General features: G+C 41.3%; 1 protein-coding gene across 3 annotated transcripts in view; it reads left to right on the plus strand.

Moving 5' to 3' along the window:
* The window catches only part of NCOA4 (nuclear receptor coactivator 4), a 25,656-nt gene continuing 7,367 nt past the window's right edge, over positions 1–18,289 (plus strand). For 2 of the 3 annotated variants that reach the window (XM_012932468.2, XM_055118714.1), the window contains exons 1-6: positions 1–103; positions 13,665–13,819; positions 15,931–16,071; positions 16,253–16,341; positions 17,022–17,130; positions 18,072–18,161. In XM_012932468.2, coding sequence (XP_012787922.2) covers positions 13,679–13,819; positions 15,931–16,071; positions 16,253–16,341; positions 17,022–17,130; positions 18,072–18,161 — 570 coding nt within the window. In that variant the 5' untranslated portion in view covers positions 1–103; positions 13,665–13,678. Of the gene's footprint in view, positions 104–12,449; positions 12,550–13,664; positions 13,820–15,930; positions 16,072–16,252; positions 16,342–17,021; positions 17,131–18,071; positions 18,162–18,289 lie in introns of those variants that run through there. The other variant, XM_055118713.1, reaches the window with a different exon arrangement.

Genomic DNA, 18,289 nt, shown 5'->3' on the forward strand with positions numbered 1-18,289 from the left:
TGCTCTCGCGAGAACTCAGCCTGTAGTCCCCCTGGTCGCGAGAAAGCAAGCTTCAGTCTCCTGACGGTTCTCCTCAAATCTGTGGGAGCGGCACTCGGACTCGGTAAGACCCGGAGTAGCCCGCAGAGTGTTGTCCCCGTTTTCAGGTTGTGCGCCACGCGCGGATCCGGAACTCCAGTCTCTCTTCTCTTCCCCGGGCCTGCTCGTCCCAGCCGGCGTTTGGCCACTCGCCGGGGCCGGCGCCCACGTTCCGCGCGCCCCCGGAGGGGGCCTCGCCGCCTCCTGCCCGCGCCTCCCTTCCGGCCTCTGACGCTCTCCCAGTGCCTGGCGGCCCGGCCTTCCGCGCCGCGGGCCGACCCCCCCTACGTCGCCAGCTGTGGCCAGGGTCTCGAGCGAGGAGGGGGCTCCGTATCGGATGGGAAGGAGGACGCAGTAGTTTGGGGTTTTCCCCTCCTGTTCTCTGGGCCGACCTGTCGTTGCTTACCGACACCGGCGATTCTGCCGGCAGCCCTGAGAGAGGAATGTGGCACCGTTTGACAGACGCGAAGCGGCGGCGGGGCGGCTGGCGGGGGGATGGGGATGGGGTTGGGGGGCGCCCGCCCTAGTTCCTCCCGCTGCCGCATTCCAGGCCTTTCCCCTTCTGGGTGCCCAGAAGGGAGCTGTGGGAGCTGGGCACAGCCCTGCCTGTCGCCGAGATAGATGCCTGTGGCGAGGACCGGGGCAGTCCTGTCAGTAGCCTCGGGGGCCGGGTGCCCAGTGCCCAGGACCGTGCGATATACAATGGCTGCCTAGTAGAGCGATTTTGTTGTTGCTTTTGATTTTTGGGGGGCTACACCCAAATGGGGCGTGAAGGCTTCTGGTGCTCTGTGCTTGGGGTGGCGCCGGGCGGGGCCTGCGGTGCTGGGGCTCAAACCTCGCTCTTGCAAAGGTTATCTCTGCCGCCCCAGAACAGGCTGCTAATCCGACAAGACCAGGCTTTTAAAATCTACTTAGAGCAGAGCTTTTTTTTTTTTTTACACACACACACACACACACACACACACACACACTTCCATTTTTTAATTTGGAGAAGACTCGCCACAACCTACCTTTGGGCTAGAATGAGTTCTTCTGCCCACTTGGTACCTTGGAAAGATGGTTCAGAGGACTCTTGAGTTACTTTGTAGGACGATGCTTTCTGCACTGGGGTCCCAAGTGTGGCGTTTCTGAATTTAGAATACTTAAAAATGTTTGCTAGCAAGTAGTTTGTGGCAGGACTTTGGAGAAAAATTCAATTTACTGGGGTAGCGCATAGAGGAAGGACTTGTATATGATAGTGATGAACGATGGCCTTCTGGAGGAGGTGAATTTGGAAATGAAGGAGTGAGCTTGAGGATGTCTGGAGGAAGGTGCCCTGAGGCAGAGCCCGGAGCATCTTTGGGATTAGGGGTGCAGGGCCGGGGTTCTTGTGCCCAGAGGAAAGGGAGACATGGGCCACAGCTGTGACATACCTACAGGATCAAGAGAGAGATGATGTTGGCTTTAATTAAAATATGAGTTGTATAAAATATCTTCTTTCATAATCGTACCCCTTTCTCTGTCCTGAAGTAATAGAAATACCCATAAAGCTCCCATGTGTCTGGCACTATCCTAAGTGCTTAGTATTAATCTTGGACTCGCTCTAAAAATTATTGCAGTCTCAGAGTATGGAGACTTCTCAGTATATAGCATATGCACCAAGATGTACCGCTGGTTCAGAGAAAATTTATTAGTGGTAGTGTGGAGCCCAGTGAGTTCAATATCTGTTTATGTGCCAGTTAGGAGGGAAGGTCGGGTGGCTATAATTACGAACCAACCACTATGTATTTTTCAGTCTTGGTTCAGTTTTGTGAAGGAACTGTAGAGTTTTTATGGCATTTTAATTACATTTCTTGCTATTTTTTTCAGCACTCTTAACGTTTTGGGTCACTATTTTATTTTGGCTTTGTTTACAGAGTAGATATTTCTGAATATATTCTTTTCAGCACAGAGCACAGCAACAATTCATTTGACATAGGCTAAATTGACCACTTTTTTGTTATTCGGTGACACCCAGCAGTGCTCAGGGCTTACTCTGTCTCCGTTCTCAGGGATAACATCTGGCACTCAGAGGATCATGGGGTTCTGGGGTCCAGTGCTGGGGATTGAACCCAGGTCTGCCACGTGTAAGGCAAGTGCCCTACCAGCTGTACTCTTTGGCCCCATGACCACTTTTATTCTGGCCAGCAGTTCTTGGTTTGGGGGCCATATTCCTTCAACCATGGGAGCTACTTCTTATGTGATATTTAGGGGTTACCAGTGTTGCTTTGGGGACCGTGTATTACTGGGGATCCAACTCTGCCTTTTTTAAAAGTCTTTTAAAAATAACTTCTGCTCTTTTTTAGCTACCTCCTTGGCCCATGAGGCCAGTAGTATTAGTAGGGTTTCTGTGCTTATAAAAGGAATGACCATCTAGTTATTTCCAGCTTGTTTTCACTTATTAAATTATAACATTATGGTCATACCGTATAAATGTCCCATCTGGCCTACAATAAATACTTCAAATTCTGGCATGTTTGTTTGTTTGTTTTGCTTTTTGGCTTTGCACTCAGGAATCATCTCCTGCTCAGGAGACCATATGGGATGCTGGGAATCAAATCCAGGTCCGCTGCGTGCAAGGCAAATGCCCTACCCGCTGTGCTATCACTCCAGCCCAAATTCTGGCATAAATCTTGAAATAGATTGATCAGCAAGTAGTAACAGTGACCTTTAGAGTCATTGACAAAGTAGTAACTTTGAGAGTGTTCTTTTGACTTAACCTCAACAAAATCAATGCGGAAAGAACCTGATTTTAACATAACAAACCTCTTTTGTTGAAATGATGTTTTAACTTCTGTTGTGAATGATTTTCCCCCCTGACTTAGCCATTCTTTTTCAACTTACCCTGTTTTGTTTTTTTTCTGGACTTGATTATGCAATAGAATCCTTTTGGGGGCTAGGAGTAATTGAGGGAGCACTTTTGAAGCTTAATATTCCTCTGATTCAACCTTGCTTTGAATGCTCTACAAATTTCGCAGTGCAGTTCAGTGTGGAGGTAAATAATAAAGTAGATGAAGTTTCTTAGCAGTATGGGACATAATTATGTGATTAAATCTAAGTTTGGCATTTGCAAATTTCATAAAAACATAATTTTGATTATATTTTGAGTTTTATTTTGGCATTATTGCTAGTCCTCCAGACTGTAGAGGAAGGAAATGTTTTATCACTTGTTTTCTTCTATGGGGAAAACCACAAGATGCTTACCATAGAAAATCAGGGATAAAAATAGTATTATCACCAAGATTATAAAATAACATGTTTTCTTATTCTTGACCATATTATATGGCAAAAAGATTCACTTTGTAGTTAGCCCTCCACCCTATTTCTAAAAGTGTAAGCACACTGAACTTCTGTGATGTCAACTGGAATTTCTTTGGTACTGCAAAATCTGAGGGGGGTGGGGGAAATAGTTTGCTGTAAGCAGTTAATATTTCCTCTTTAATTTGCAGATTTGCTGAGGGTTATGAATCTGTGTGGCTGAGATTTGATGGATCTCTTGTCCAGAAAAAACTATCTCAGCATCCTTTCTGGAATTGTGGTTTTTAGAGGAATAAGCTTGACAGTTTTGTTTAGAAGAAAACTACAGTGATAGTTGGCTAGACACATCTCTGAAAAACCTTCTTGAATAAATGTAGGCCTTCCTGGAGTGGTATATTAAGTTTAAAATACAATTGACCAAACTTATTGCCAGAGGTCTGAACTTGAGCTTCTGTTTTTATTGCTTCATTCATTCACGTATCAAGTATATATTAATCCCTGTTGAGGTTAGGTGTCACAGGTTTGGTATAGCACAGCTTCCAGGGACACCTTTTTCTTTTTCCTTCTAATTTTTTCTGATTTTATTTTATTTCAAAAAAATAGTTCACATTAATTTATCATATTCAGTATTCCAACGTCAATCCCACCACCTAACACCTTCCTAACACCTAACACCTTTTGTTACCCTCCCCACTACCCAAGCCTTTCATGTGGAGTGTAGTATAAAACCTCATGCTACTGTGAAAGCAGTCACGTACTCCAGGGATTCTGAAATTTTGGATAGGGTGCTACAACTTGTGGCTCTCTTGCAAGATTTATTTGTTAGTCTCTGGATCATGGCCCTTACTGACTTTAAATGGATCGGAGGTGGTTCGTAGGCATGGCCACCAGGCTCTGGGAAAACAGGGATTTGGTTGGAGGTTGCCCTTTCTGGCTTCCTCAGAAGCCTGGCGGTCACAAAAACGGCAAAACTGAGGTTTTCAGCTGATTCATTCTTGTGTTTGAGGGGCTCCACTCCAACTTGTGGGGATCGGTCGTGAGCCTGGTGGTGATTGGGTTCTGGAGGTTTTTGACTGCCAGTATTCTGTTGACATGGCAGAGAGACTGGCCTACACCCCTTTAGTTGGAAAACAATTTTCTTTGTCAGTTCTGCAAAATACAGAGAATTGAGGGGGATTGGTGATACAGTCTAGCTAACAGGATGTCTGTTCAGTGTTAGTGCAAACAAAGTCAAATAAGACTGTCTCTTTTTTAATAAGTGAGTTCTCAGACCAAAAAGTTACACAAGTTACAATTAGTGTAACACATTACCCAGTTCAGAGTGGGGGAACCTGTACACATTACAGTGGGCTCAGAGGAGGCAACAAACTTTATTGGAGAAAACTGCAATTGAGTGGGTACTTGGGTAGGAAAGGCTTTGTAGATGCAATGACTCCTGATTTGAGCAGTCAGAAAATGAACTGGTGTGGAAATAGGAAGAAACTGGCATTGCTAGAGAGGAGAAACAAATTGAGTAAGTAATCCTGTCTAATTAGACTTGGAACAGCTTGTCTCGCGGTTCATGGTGTGGAGGCTGCATAGCAGGAAAGACAGTCTAAACAGCAGTCTACAGCAAGAAAATAGTGCACTTTATTACTTTAATAAGACATTTGTGAGCATTGCCTTGCATGCAGCTAACCTCATTTCAAATCCCAAGTACCACATACAGTCCTGAGCACCACTAGGTAACATTGCTAAGCAATTAGCCAGCACAGCTCAGTGTGGCACAAAAACACAGTCCCCCCAAAAATTGGAGCTTGGAGAGGTAGTACTGGGATTAAAGCTCTTGCCTTTTGTTTTTGCTTTTGGGGTCACACCCAGTTATGTTCAGGGGTTAGCCCTGGTTTTACACCTAGGAAATACTCCGCATGGACCTTGGGGGACCGTCTGGAATGCCAGGGATTGAACGTGTGCTGGCCTTTTACAAGGCAAGCATCCTACTCATTTACTAACTCTCCAGCTCCAAGGCACTGCCTTGCATGCGGCCAACTGCATTTTGATACTGACACCAGGGTACCAGAAAAGGCCTCTTAGAATTCCTGAATGTGATCCAAATACCATGTTCCCCACCCCAAAAGTTGGACTTTATCCATTAGGCAAGTGGGGAGCCACTGAAGAGATGCAGTTGTATGATCTCTATAGTTGAGATGATATACTAGTCATAGATTATTTTCTTATTTGGACACAGTATAGAAATATTGAAGAAAGGTAAAATGCTTTATAAATTTCTCCCCTTTAGGAAAGAATTTTTGTGATGACTCAAATAATGCTTACGGGAACATAAAGTTACTTGTAAGGGGCCAGAGATATAGTACAGTGCTTAAGGCTCTTGCCTTGCATGCGGCTGATCCAGGTGCCCTGTATATTCCCTAAACCAGCCAGAAGTGAACTCAGAGCCTGGAGTAAGGCTGAGCACCACAGGATATGGCCCTCAAGACCAAGTTTACTTACAAAGGAATCTCAGTGCAAATTACTAGAATTTTGTAATTTCCCCCTTTCGTTTTTTGTTTATGCCATATTTTATTTATTACATGGTTACAACAGCAACTAAAGCTGGGCTGATGGATGAAATAAATACTCAGTAACTATAATTCCATGGGAATTCAGGTGAGAGAGTGCAATTAATGGTCAACTAAGTTTTTCTGTATTTACTACATTTTGACTATTTTACAAGGCCACATAAGGGACTTAAGTTCTTTCATTATTATTACAAGAGTGGGGATGGGGTAGAGGTCTCCAAGGCCTCAAAGGGTGTTCAGGAGCCCCTGGGGCCCCTTCTTGGAATTTTCAGCCAGTGTGACTGGTGGTTCAGTACAAGTCCCCAAGGGACTTGTAGGCCTGCCTTCTGGGCCCTGTAGTGCCAGGGATATACCCAGGCTACCAGGCAGTGCTTCTGGCTCTCTGTGCATTCTTTGATGCAGGGAGATTGTGTGGTGCCAGTGATCAAACAGGGAATGTGTCTGCATACTAGGCATATGATTTCACTATATTGTCTCTCTGGCTTGGGGTTAAAGTTCTACAGTGGAGTATTTTAATAGACTGAGAAGTCCCCTTTTTCTAGACAGAAACTTCAACCATAACTTTCATTATTCAGAACTAAGTTTTTTTAATAAAACATTTTTTTGGTGAGGGGTTGCACACTGTCATGCTCAGGTCTTTCTCTTGTCTTCTACTCAGGGTACCATATGCACCTTTACCCACTCTGCTATCTCTCTGGTCCATTTGCATTTTATAAAAGGTATTTTGACTTAGAAATTGTTTTCTTGTTCTTTTTGGTAGTAGATATCCTAATGAGATTCCAGAAGCTGCTTGAGAGATAAAGCAGACAACTGCAAACTTAAATCTGAGGGATGAGGGATATTTGAGCATGAGGATTTTTTAGTGTAATTTTTCAGGTCATAGGAGATAAGTACTTGCTTTGCATACAATGGTCATGATTATGTTTTGTACCTCTGGTATCACCCTGAGCACCAGTGTGTGTGGCCCAAACAACCCCCATTCCCAAGTGATTAAGAGCAGGGTGAAATTGCTCAAAAGATTGAAGCATGCAGGAGCCTTGGGTTTGATCCCCAGCATGTTATTGTCCTCCAGTTAGTACTGGGAGTAGTTCCCCAGAATAATTGTGTACAATCCAAAATTTAAAACAAAAAATATTGAAAAGAAATGACAGTGCTGTTTAGATTTTATCTTCTGACTTGATTGAATATGTAGGTTATAAAGATTATTTGGAAGCATGGGGAGGAAATTAAATTTAGAGGTACCAAGAGCATGATGATCAACAGATAAGTAGTATTTGCTTTGTGTCTGGAATAGCACTACACATTTTATATATGCTAATCATATAGTTCTCACTGAGTTGGGTCCATCATTTTTCCTGTTTCATAGGTGGGAAACAAGCACAGAATGGTTAACTAAAGTTCCACAGAGTCTGATTGGCAGAACTAGATTTTGTATCGTAAGGGTCTAGTCCCATAGTTATGTCATTACTACTGTGTATTATTACCATTATTATTAACATTAGTAGTGTTATTAGTGTATATGAATCTAACTCTATAGTAGCCTAGCCCCTCTCTTCACTGTGATATTCCCAGCACCTAGAAAAGTCTTCACATACCACTTACATATAGTAGTAGGTATTGAAACAACTTGCTGCTTGAAAGTATTCCTGAGCATTCAAGGCAGTACTGAACTGAAACCAAGCTTGAGTAAGAAACAGGAGGAATCAGAAACAGACTTGGGATGGGTTTCGGTATTGGTAGATCACAGATGGGAATGGCTATGTGAGGACCTGAAAACAAGCCAAAGGCTTGTGAGCAGCTGTGTTGTAACCCTTATCTCAGCAGGAGCCAGAAGCTGTTGGCTAGAAGTATTCCGTTTGTAAGTTTGTAAGCTTTCTTAGTGATATCTCTGCTCTGTTTTTCAGCAGGATCCTAAAATCATAGACACCTTGAGGCTTTGGTGCCGGGAGGGTGGACCTGGACTAATGTTGGAGCAGGAGGGGCTTATGAGGGGCTGGTGAGGAGCTCCTGGTGCCCTCTCTCCCTGGTTTGTCCCTGGCTGATTTCACTGGAGGTAGTGGGTGGGGGTGGGGATGAAGATGCCTAAGCTGGAGCTGGGGGGCCCTGACCCTCACAGGTGAGGTTCTGTGGTTGGAACTGGCAAAAAGCCAGGGGAGGCATTGGTCTGCTGGGAGGCGGGAGGGTGCCCTCCAAGAGGAGGAACCTACTGCTGGCCTTCTGCACCGTCGTGCTTGCTTCTGCTTGCTGGAGGATAGGCCTCACCTAACTGATGGACATGGTGGGTGGCTGATGTACTCGGGTTTTTGGCCATCAACTTGGGGCTTTTCACCCCAATCCTAGATAAATGAAACAAAATCTTCAAGTCAGGGTGGTTCTCACTACTGGAATCTGGCCATTGAAGTACTATCCTCCCTGGACAGCAGCAGGAACCTGGCCCACAAGCCAGCATACTGAGTGGGGCTCAATTTGGAACTGTGGTCAAACTTTGCTGAGGTTTGAGGCTTCATAGGACCACTGAGCTCTCTGGAAAGTATCTCTGGGGAAAATCACTTGTGTCACCGTTGCTTTTGAGGTCATAAAGTCTTCTTGACATTAGATGGTAGAAATATGTGTCCAGTTTTCAGTTTCTATTTGGAAAGTTGATTTGCTGGAGTTGATTTCCTGTAAATCGCATGTGTAAAGGCAGATAACTTGAGTATTAAGTGATTTTAAATTATGCTGATTTTATTGCCTTAAATTTTTTTTGTCTTAAATTATTTATTTTATTGAATCACCATGTGGAAAGTACAAAGTTCTCAGGCTTATGTCTCAGTTATACAATGCTCGAACACTGGTCCCTTCACCAGTGCCCATATTCTACCACCAAAAACCCCAGTATGCCTCCTACCCCCTCACCCCCGCCTGCGTAGCTGATAAATTTCACTTCATTTTCTCTTTACCTTGATTACATTCCATATTTCAACACAAAACTCACTATTGTTGTTGGAGTTCCCCCCCCCCCAAAAAAAAACAGCCCTATTGACAAGGAAGCATTTGATAATTAGTTTTCCATTGCTGAGGATGATGAGATAGGAAGTCTGTATTTTAGGATTTCTGTATTTTAGTATTTTAGTAATTAAGTCCAGGGAGATTTATGTTAGAAATTGCATTATTTCCCTTCCTGGGGAAGCATGGGGCAATGGCTTAGTTCACAGTCTAGAGACATGGCTGCAAGCAGTTGCTGGGACCAAAAGTAGTCTAGCTGGCCTCCGGATCGTGGTCTATCAGCAGCAGAGCAGCCACACAAAAGTGGAGCACCAGCCGGTATGGCCCCCGGCCCGAGACTGCCCACGCTTGCTGCTGTTTCAAGTTCATAAGTCTTTTTTTTTTTTTCTCCTTCCCACGCCACCAAGTTTGTACCTGCTTAATAGTCCTCATAATATGGCGGACACCACGCTGCTTCTCCATTGCCTTACTTTATTAAAGCAACTTTAGTTTTTATTATGTGTGTGGTTTAAAAAATATTATGAATTGAAAGTTCAGAAACTACTTGTCTTTATAATGAGTAGGTTGGGTGAGAGCAAGGTGTATATTAAGTTATTAAGTTTAGATTGTGATATAAATCGCCCATTTAAACTAATAGTAAATGTGACAAAATGTCTCACGGTAAAATTTAATGGGAAATATTATTGTGTTGCTGGTTTTTCCTGAAAATTTTTATAAACGGCCCAATATCTATTGTTTCAGTTAGATACCAAATATCCAGTCAGTTTTTCAAATTTAGTAATATACAGAACATAAAATGCTTTTCCTATGGGTTATTATTTTTTAATAGTTGCCACATCCCAGATGTGCTTGATGTATGTCTTTCTCGTTAAGTGCTAGGAAGACAGTGGGGGAGAGTCCCAGAGTCATAGTCGGCTGTAGGCAGGGGATATCAAAGTCAGGCCTAGCCTGCACATTCCAGACTCTCCCTCTCATCTCCCTTAACCTGGATTTTTGTGTTTGTTTGGTATAGTTTTGATTATGGGTGACTGGGACAAAAGTGTATATACTTTTATATACTTATTATTAAGGATAATAAGTATATAAGATTATACACTTATTATTAAAGATAAGGTACATATTAAAGAATGTAGATTGGTATTTCCCAGAGTAATTGATACTGCTTCCCAGAGGGGTATTAGAATGGGGTAGTAGGAGCTTCTGGTATAGTCATGGGCAGTTAAGTATTTTCTGGAAGGGGGTCAGTAAGCCAATTAAGTTTGGGAACTTCTGGTTTAGACTATTTTTTACCATAATTGTTTTGCTTTTGCTATGTTGTGCAGTATGGGGAGTTATTATTTCTTAAACAATGATGGTAGCCTCCTTTTAACTTTGAGACATAGGTATGGTTTTCCTCTCTTACAAATTAAGACCGTAGGTTCAAGAACAGCAAAATGTCCAAGATCATAGCATTGATAAAGGGCACTGAATGATTATTAGTCAGGGTCTTTTTCCTTCCAAGTTTTTCCTAGCTTTGGTATTATTTTCTATACACCAAAGGTGGAGATTTCTTCCACATTACTAAGCTTAATAACAATAAACTGCAGCATTAAAGAAAATTGTGTAGATTGGTAGGTGTGTACATGGAGCTAATGTCTCACTTTTTTGGGGTGGGGGGTGAAGGGCACATCCAGCAGTGCCACACTCTTGGTTCTGTGCTCATGGATCACTCATGGCTGTGCTCAGGATAACATATGGGATTTTGGAGATCAAAACCTCATTAGCTGCATGCAAGGCAAATGCTCTATTCACTGTACTATCTCTCCAGAAGAAACATTTTAATTTTATTATTGATTACACTGTGCCAGGAATTTGATAAAGGTAAAGGTTGGTTCATGATCATGAAATCCCATTAATCATCAATTTCTCGAGTAGGCTCAGTAACCTCCCCATTCGTCCTTTCCCTGAGATCTTAGAAGTCTCTCTCGACTTGGCCCTTCCAATTATGTCCCACTGGAGGCTCTTTCAGGGTCAAAGGAATGGGATCCAGCTTGTTACTGGATTTAGCATATGAAAACACCATGGGAAGCTCACAAGGCTTCCATGTGGGCAGGAAACTCTCAGAAGCTTGCCAGTTTCTCCCAGAGGGAGAAGCAGGCTACAAGATATCACGTGGCTGCAAAGCAGCCACGCGCTTCTGGGAGCTTGCTTTTAAGTCTCTGGATGTTGGCCGTTGATGGGATTACACACAACTGGGTTCCTCTGCCGGTACCTTCATGCATGAGGCTCGTTCAAAAACGTGTGGAGAGGGGCCTGGAACATGGCTGTAGTTAGGTTCCGGTGGTCTTTGGCCGCTGGGAACTCTGCTCGGGGTGGGGAGGGAAGCTGGAGCCCATCCCCTCCAAGGGGCCCCGGGGAAGATAGCCAGGCGTGTGGGCAAGAGACTCTCTTAAATGTTGGTTAATATATGAAAAATAGCTAAGTGTGTTTTACCTGTAACTAAGTACAAATGTAGTAATTTATGGTAATGAAATGATTCTCCAGCTTTCCAAATGTCAAGCCAATATTTCACTTGTGTTGTATGGGTATTTTTCAAAGACAATGTTTTTAAAGCGTATACTAGTGCTTTTTAACACCTTTGCTTTTTTTTTTTTTTTTTTGCTTTTTTTTGGGGGGGGGTCACACCCAGCAATGCTCAGGGGTTACTCCTGGCTTTGCACTCAGAAATTACTCCTAGCAGTGCTTGGGAGACCATATGGGATGCCGGGGATCGAACCCGGGTCGGCCGCGTGCAAGGCAAATGCCTTACCCGCTGTGCTATCGCTCCGGCCCCTTAACACCTTTGCTTTTAAAGGGGCAGCAAAATAGCTGGTGTGCAGCTAGTATTAGAAAGCTTGAAGAAAAAAAAACACTCCATGGGTTCTCTGATTAAATCTAGCCAAAGCTCTTTCTTTTTAGGGGGTTGTCAAGGGACATGGGCCACCCAGGTGGTGCTCTAGGGTACTGCTGACTTTGTATCAGTGGTCACTTTTGCCGGTGCTCTAGGAACCATATGCTTGTCTGGGATCCATTTGGGGTCAGCCACATGCAAGACAGTAGTAACCCCTAGTACGATCTCTCTTGCCCAGTTCTTCCTTTCTAGAGTTGATTGTGGGGAAAATGGACTTTTAACAAAATAACAAGGGGAAGTTAGAAATTTCCTGAATGTTTTCAGAGTTTCTTAGAGGAACCTGGTAGTTCCTGAATGTGAATCTTTTGCTTAGATGGAAAAAATAAAGCCTATCGGGTTTCCTTTCATTTTTTTATTTCTGATGGTGGAACACATAGTGCTTTGTCTCTTTTCAGTTTTTGGCTAGCTACTTGGTCCTAAGATAAACTTAGCTGGAAGATGCAGTCAAGGCCAATTAAAGTCTCAAGGTACAGTTATAGAGGAATCTACACCTTAAGCTGCTGTTCAGCTAAAAGCTGACTTCTCTGAGGCCACCGTGTTTAGGACGGTTAGGGAATTGATTCATTACTTTAAATGTCTTCTATTAATTTCCTACCTTCTTTGGTTTATTTTAAACAGTTCTAATTCTTCTGTCTCCATCTTTTTAAAGCAGTGTTTCATCTTGTCCTTTCCTATCCAGATTTAAAAGACCGGGCTTTGGGGACTGGAGAGAGAGTTAATACAGTGAGTAAGGCACTTGTTTTGCACACAGCCAACCCTGGTTGGATCCCCAGGCACCACATGATCCCTGCCCCCTGCCAGGAGTGATCCCTTTGCACACTCTGTACGGAATCAGTCGCACAGAGGTCCTGAGCTCTGTTGGGTGTGACCCAACTCTACCCCACCCCTGCAGTGAATTTTATTTTATAAAATTTAAGAGTTACATAAAGATTATAAGGTAATGTTTCTGTCATAGCCTCATATTATCTCTAGTTTTAATTGCCTTAATTTTTTTATCCCAGTAATTTAGGAAAGCACTTGAGTAATTGAGGGAAAGGAACATGCCACTATAAATAACAAACTTACTTCAAGTCATATGTGAAGTACTTTATAAAAAATAACCTTATGATTTACTTAGGTTATTCTTCTGTTTAATCCACATACTTTTACATAACTTGTTACTATCATGCAGATAGGTGTTTACAGCATTATATTGACTGGCTAGTTTTATATAAAACCTCTAAGAAGAAAATAACTTTGCTGTCACAGAATTTAGCTGCTGGGCTACAGTGATTTGGCTTTTTCTAAGTGTTTGGAAAACATAACCGATTTTAGATCTGCATAGAATAAACACTAAACTGTTCTTTCAAAGGCCTAGTCAAGCTTCACTTTGTTCTTCTGACTTTCTTCTGTTCCCAGTCTCATTATATCATTGGTTATATGCTATTCTTTTTATTTTGATTTCTTAATTTCTCATAAGCTGGAGCTTATGAAAATTTTTTAATCTATATCAATTCCTTTTATTAGAATTTCATGAAGTATTTTAGGTAGATTTATATTTTGGAAAGTTTCCTTGCTATGACTTCAGCCCTAAACTCTTCCTAAATTTTTAAAAATCCACCCAACAAAAGTATAAAAAATTTCATTCATAAATTGAGACACATACCATACCTAAACAACGTCCCAACTATTTATCAAACTGTTGGTATGGACATTCTTTTCAAAGTAATTATGGGCTCTTATAGATCTTTTAGCTTTTACCTCTAAATCTATAAAATAAAAGCTTGTGTCACCATGACTTTATTTGTACTGTAATTAGCAACTTAAACTCATGTTCTTATAACTTTTTTCTTTTAAAGGAACAGAGAACAGAATGAGTACCTCACAGGACCAGAGTGGCTGCTCCACTAATAGAGAACCCCTCTTGAGGTGTTGTGATGCACGGAGGGACTTGGAACTCGCTATTGGTGGAGTTCTTCGAGCTGAACAGCAAATTAAAGATAATTTGCGAGAGGTGTGATTCTATGCTTTTCTTTTCTGTTGTCTGGACTTTTAGCACAGATTGGTTAAAAGCATGGCCAAGAGATTGGCTTCTCCGTGCCAGCCAAAAAGTTTCATCTTTATTTCTTATATTTGCTTGAAATATTGGTGCCATTGATTCCAAAGGGAAGAGTGTGAAAACCTTACACTACTTTAGAAAATCCACATCAGTCTATTTTATTTTTCTGGTGCTGGGGGTTGGACCCAAGCCTCTCATATATATATATATATATATAATATATATGCAATATATATATATATATATGCAAGGCAGAAGCTTTCCTGCTGAGCTATATCCTGACCCTCAGTGTCCATTTTTGATTGCTCCTCTGTTTGGTCTCTCTGCGAATCACCATATATTATCCTCTTGTTGCATATGGGATATTTCAGCATGTCACTTGCCACCTTTTAACTTGGGTGGCATGGTTCTACTTTATCTGTTAATATTAAGCCAGAGTGAAGTTTGTTTTCCTTTGGTCTAATAGTATTTCATAACTTTTAACTACAACTTTATTATAGAAAAAATGATGTTTGGGTGTATGTGAGATAGTTCAGTGGGTTGGAAGTCATGCTTGACATGCATGCAACCCTGAGTTCAGTTTCCAGCACTGCATGGCCCAGTAAGCACTGCCAGATGTAGCCCTGGCTGCCCCCAGCTCCCCTATTTCCAAAAGAAAATTGTTTTAAAATATAATTTTGTTAATGTGGATGCTCATGGATAATTTGTAGCTTTTTTTTCTTAATTTTTGAATTTAATCTTTGAGTTACAACTATGTCCTATGTATGCCAGGCATGTGCTTCAGCCCTATAAGCTATTTCCCATGCTCCCAAACATAATTTTTCCTATAATAAAGTTGTGTTTTAAAGGAATGGAATGCTTGGACTACTCACTCTCAACATAATGGTTGCATATTTAGTTTGATTTTTGTGCCATATCTAGCAGTGCTCAGGACTTAACTCTTAGCTCTGTGCTCAAGGATCACTGCTGGTTGGGTTCAGGGGACCATCTGCAGTGCGAGACATCGAATTGAGATTGGCCTTGGGCAAGGCAAGCACCCTACCTTCTGTACTATTGCTCTGGCTCCTAATTTATAATTTAAAAAAATTGTATACCCTAATAATCTTCTACACATTGAATTATAATGGTATCACTTTACTAAGTTAGCTTACCATAAATGAATTATTCATTCGTGGGTTGAGAACAGAAAAGAATTAGCAAAATAGGGGCCAGGGTGATAGTAGAATTCAGTCAGTAGGGCACTTGTCTTGCATAGTCTACCTGGGTTCAATCCCTGGCATCCCATATGGTCCCCCAAGCACTGCCAGGAGTAATTCCTGATCACAGAGCCAGGAGTAACCTTTGAACATTGCTAGTTGTTGCCGATCCCCCCACCCCCTCCCAAAAAAAGAATTTGCAAAATACAGTCTTAATCCCCTTCCAACAAGGGAATCAATTTAATAGACACATTATTTTATGTTTTCTTAATTACTTTAGGATAACACAAATCACAAGTGCTCTTAGGTGTTGTGGTAGTATTTTAGAATTTTGATGGACCTTTGTGATATAATTCTTATCAATGTATCACTGTATCACTGTCATCCTGTTGGTCATTGATTTGCTCTAGGGGGCACCAGTAATGTCTCCAAGTGAGACTGGTTACTGTTTTTGGCATATTGAATACGCCATGGCTACTTGCCAGGCTCTGCCGTGCAGGCGAGATACTCTCGGTAGCTTGCCGGGTTCTCTGAGAGAGACAGAGGAATCAAACCCGGGTCGACTGCATACAAGGCACACACCCTACCTGCTGTGCTATTGCTCCAGCCTGGGCCAATTGAAATTTTTTGTGATTTCATGGGTGGGTTTTGGAACACTAACCTCCCCTCCCCCCAATACACACACTTCTTATCTGTCCCCTTCCCCCCACTGAGCCCTGGGAAGATACTCCATAGATGTAATTGGATATAACAACAACAACAACAAAAAATAGTGAACTTCAAAAGTTTAAAAATCTTATTCTTCTATAGGATAGAATTCTTCCATAGGATAGGTTTATAACACTAATAAAGCATGTGTTTGTTTCCTAGGTCAAAGCTCAGATTCACAGCTGTATTAGTCGTCATCTGGAATGCCTTAGAAGCCGTGAGGTGTGGCTGTATGAACAAGTAGATCTAATCTATCAGCTCAAAGAGGAGACACTTCAGCAGCAGGCCCAGCAGCTCTACTGGGTAAGGGGACTAAAAGGTTATAAATATAAGAGTAGGGTTTTGAGTTTCCAGGGAATATCTTTCCTTTTATTCAACATTAATAGAGATCAAATAAAAGTCAACTCTTAGTGCTATTTGTTAAATTTGGGTACACTGATATTTATAGTACTGTTGTGTTTAAATGGCTCTAATTTTCTTTTAGTTACTGGGACAGTTTAATTGTCTAATTCATCAACTGGAGTGCACCCAAAACAAAGATCTAGCCAATCAAGTCTCTGTGTGCCTGGAAAGGTAACAACCTTTTTTGATTGTTTTGACTATTGGCTATATTGACTATATTTTGACTATTGAGTATATTTTGGTTTTGAAGTATAACAACTTTACTGGGAAATAAAGGGAAATGAGGAGAGAGGTTAAGATATATTCTTAAGAGAGAAATGGGCTTCTCTGGAATGTAGAGAGAGGTGGTACACACCAGCATTAAAGTAGGAAAGTATGAAAGTACACATCTCAAGAGGGAATGTGTGGGTGACGTTTGTAGGCAACATGTGCCCAGGAAGCACTTACATGTGTTCAGGCAGTCCGTGCTTATTTGACTTAAATGTACTGAAAAAAAAAAATGATAGCTAGGGAAAGAGGCCAAAGGACTAGTGCCTATGCTTTGTAAGCCAGAGGCCTGGATTTGATTTCCAGCAGCATTGCATGATTTCCTTAGCATCACTGGATGTGACTCAAAACCAAAACAAATCAGGTTTTTAATTCTTTGCATAAATTAGATTTAACATCTACATTATGGTAAAAATCATTGCTTTATATATTTAATAAACTAATGCTTGGTTAATTGTTTTTTTTTTTTTTAAAGAAAAGTGCATTTAAATTAAATTCCTCCCATATTTGGCTTTTGTTTTGGATGAATTTGAAATAGACTTTCCTTAAAAGTAACCAGATTTTACTCATTTCTTTCTCCCTAGAATGGGTAATTTGACTCTCAAGCCTGAAGATTCAACTATCCTGCTTTTTGAAGCAGATACAACTACTCTGCGCCAGGCCATCACCACATTTGGGTCACTCAAAACCATTGTGAGTAAAGTTGACCTCAAATGATTCTTAGTACACATCTGTACCTATACACACCTAAAACATCACACCTGTGTTGTTTTATATGGCCTAGGACAGTGGTCTTCAGTAGACAGTACCCTGGTGTAAAAGGTTTGAAGAACACTGGTTTATTGTCGCACCATTAGCAATAGCCAAAATCTGGGTACTAACCAAGCGTCCAAGACCAGATAACTAGGTAAAGAGACTGGTACATATACATAATGGAATAATTAGCTATAAGGAAAGATGAAATCATACTATTTCTGCTACATGGATGGATCTAGAGAGTATCAAGCTGAGTGAAGTTAGGAGAGGGATAGATATAGAGTGATTTTGGTACAGAAAGAAACATAGTAAGGAAACAACAAATACTCAAAGGTAACAGAAACTGAGAATTGATCTTTAGCAGGAAGCATCTTACTATGAAGGGAATGCAGGGGAGAATAAGATACCCACGTAGGGATGGTGGAGGACATTGGGATGGTGATAGAGGGAAGTTGATATTTTTTCTGGTGGAGGGTGTAGTGTTGGAAAGTTTTATGCATGAAATCCTGCCAGCATCAATATTATAATTGATAATACAGTGCCAGAAAAAAAAGAAACATCACTATATATTTTTAAGACTTTTTTTTCCTCAAGAATAATTGTTTACTGAAGAATTGCATAAACTTCAGAAATTTCATGCTCTGATTAAATTAATAGAGCATTAATCTTTTACATTGATGAACTGACAGATCTAGGGACCAGTGATTGAATTCTAGATGTTCTAACTATTAGATCTTTGAATTTAGTGTAAAGATTATTTGTTCTAGTGGAATAATAATATATTGCTTAATACTTCTGAAAAATTTAGGAGTAATAATTTTCACTTTTTTGATATGAAAGATTAACATCATTAACATGTAATTTGCCTTTAATTTAAGCAAATTCCTGAGCACCTGATGGCTCATGCTAGCTCATCAAATATTGGGCCCTTCTTGGAGAAAAGAAGCTATAGTCCTTTGCCAGACCAGGTAAAGTGTCATCTTGTTTTTGGTAATTAAATTATTACTTAATTCCTTTAGATTTTGACTGAATCACATCTTTTTCACTATTATTTGTTTGTAAAGGGCACTTGTGCTAAGTGAGTTCACATTATGAA

The sequence above is a fragment of the Sorex araneus genome, chromosome 11, assembly GCF_027595985.1.
Source record: "Sorex araneus isolate mSorAra2 chromosome 11, mSorAra2.pri, whole genome shotgun sequence".
NCBI classification, from domain to species: domain Eukaryota; kingdom Metazoa; phylum Chordata; class Mammalia; order Eulipotyphla; family Soricidae; genus Sorex; species Sorex araneus.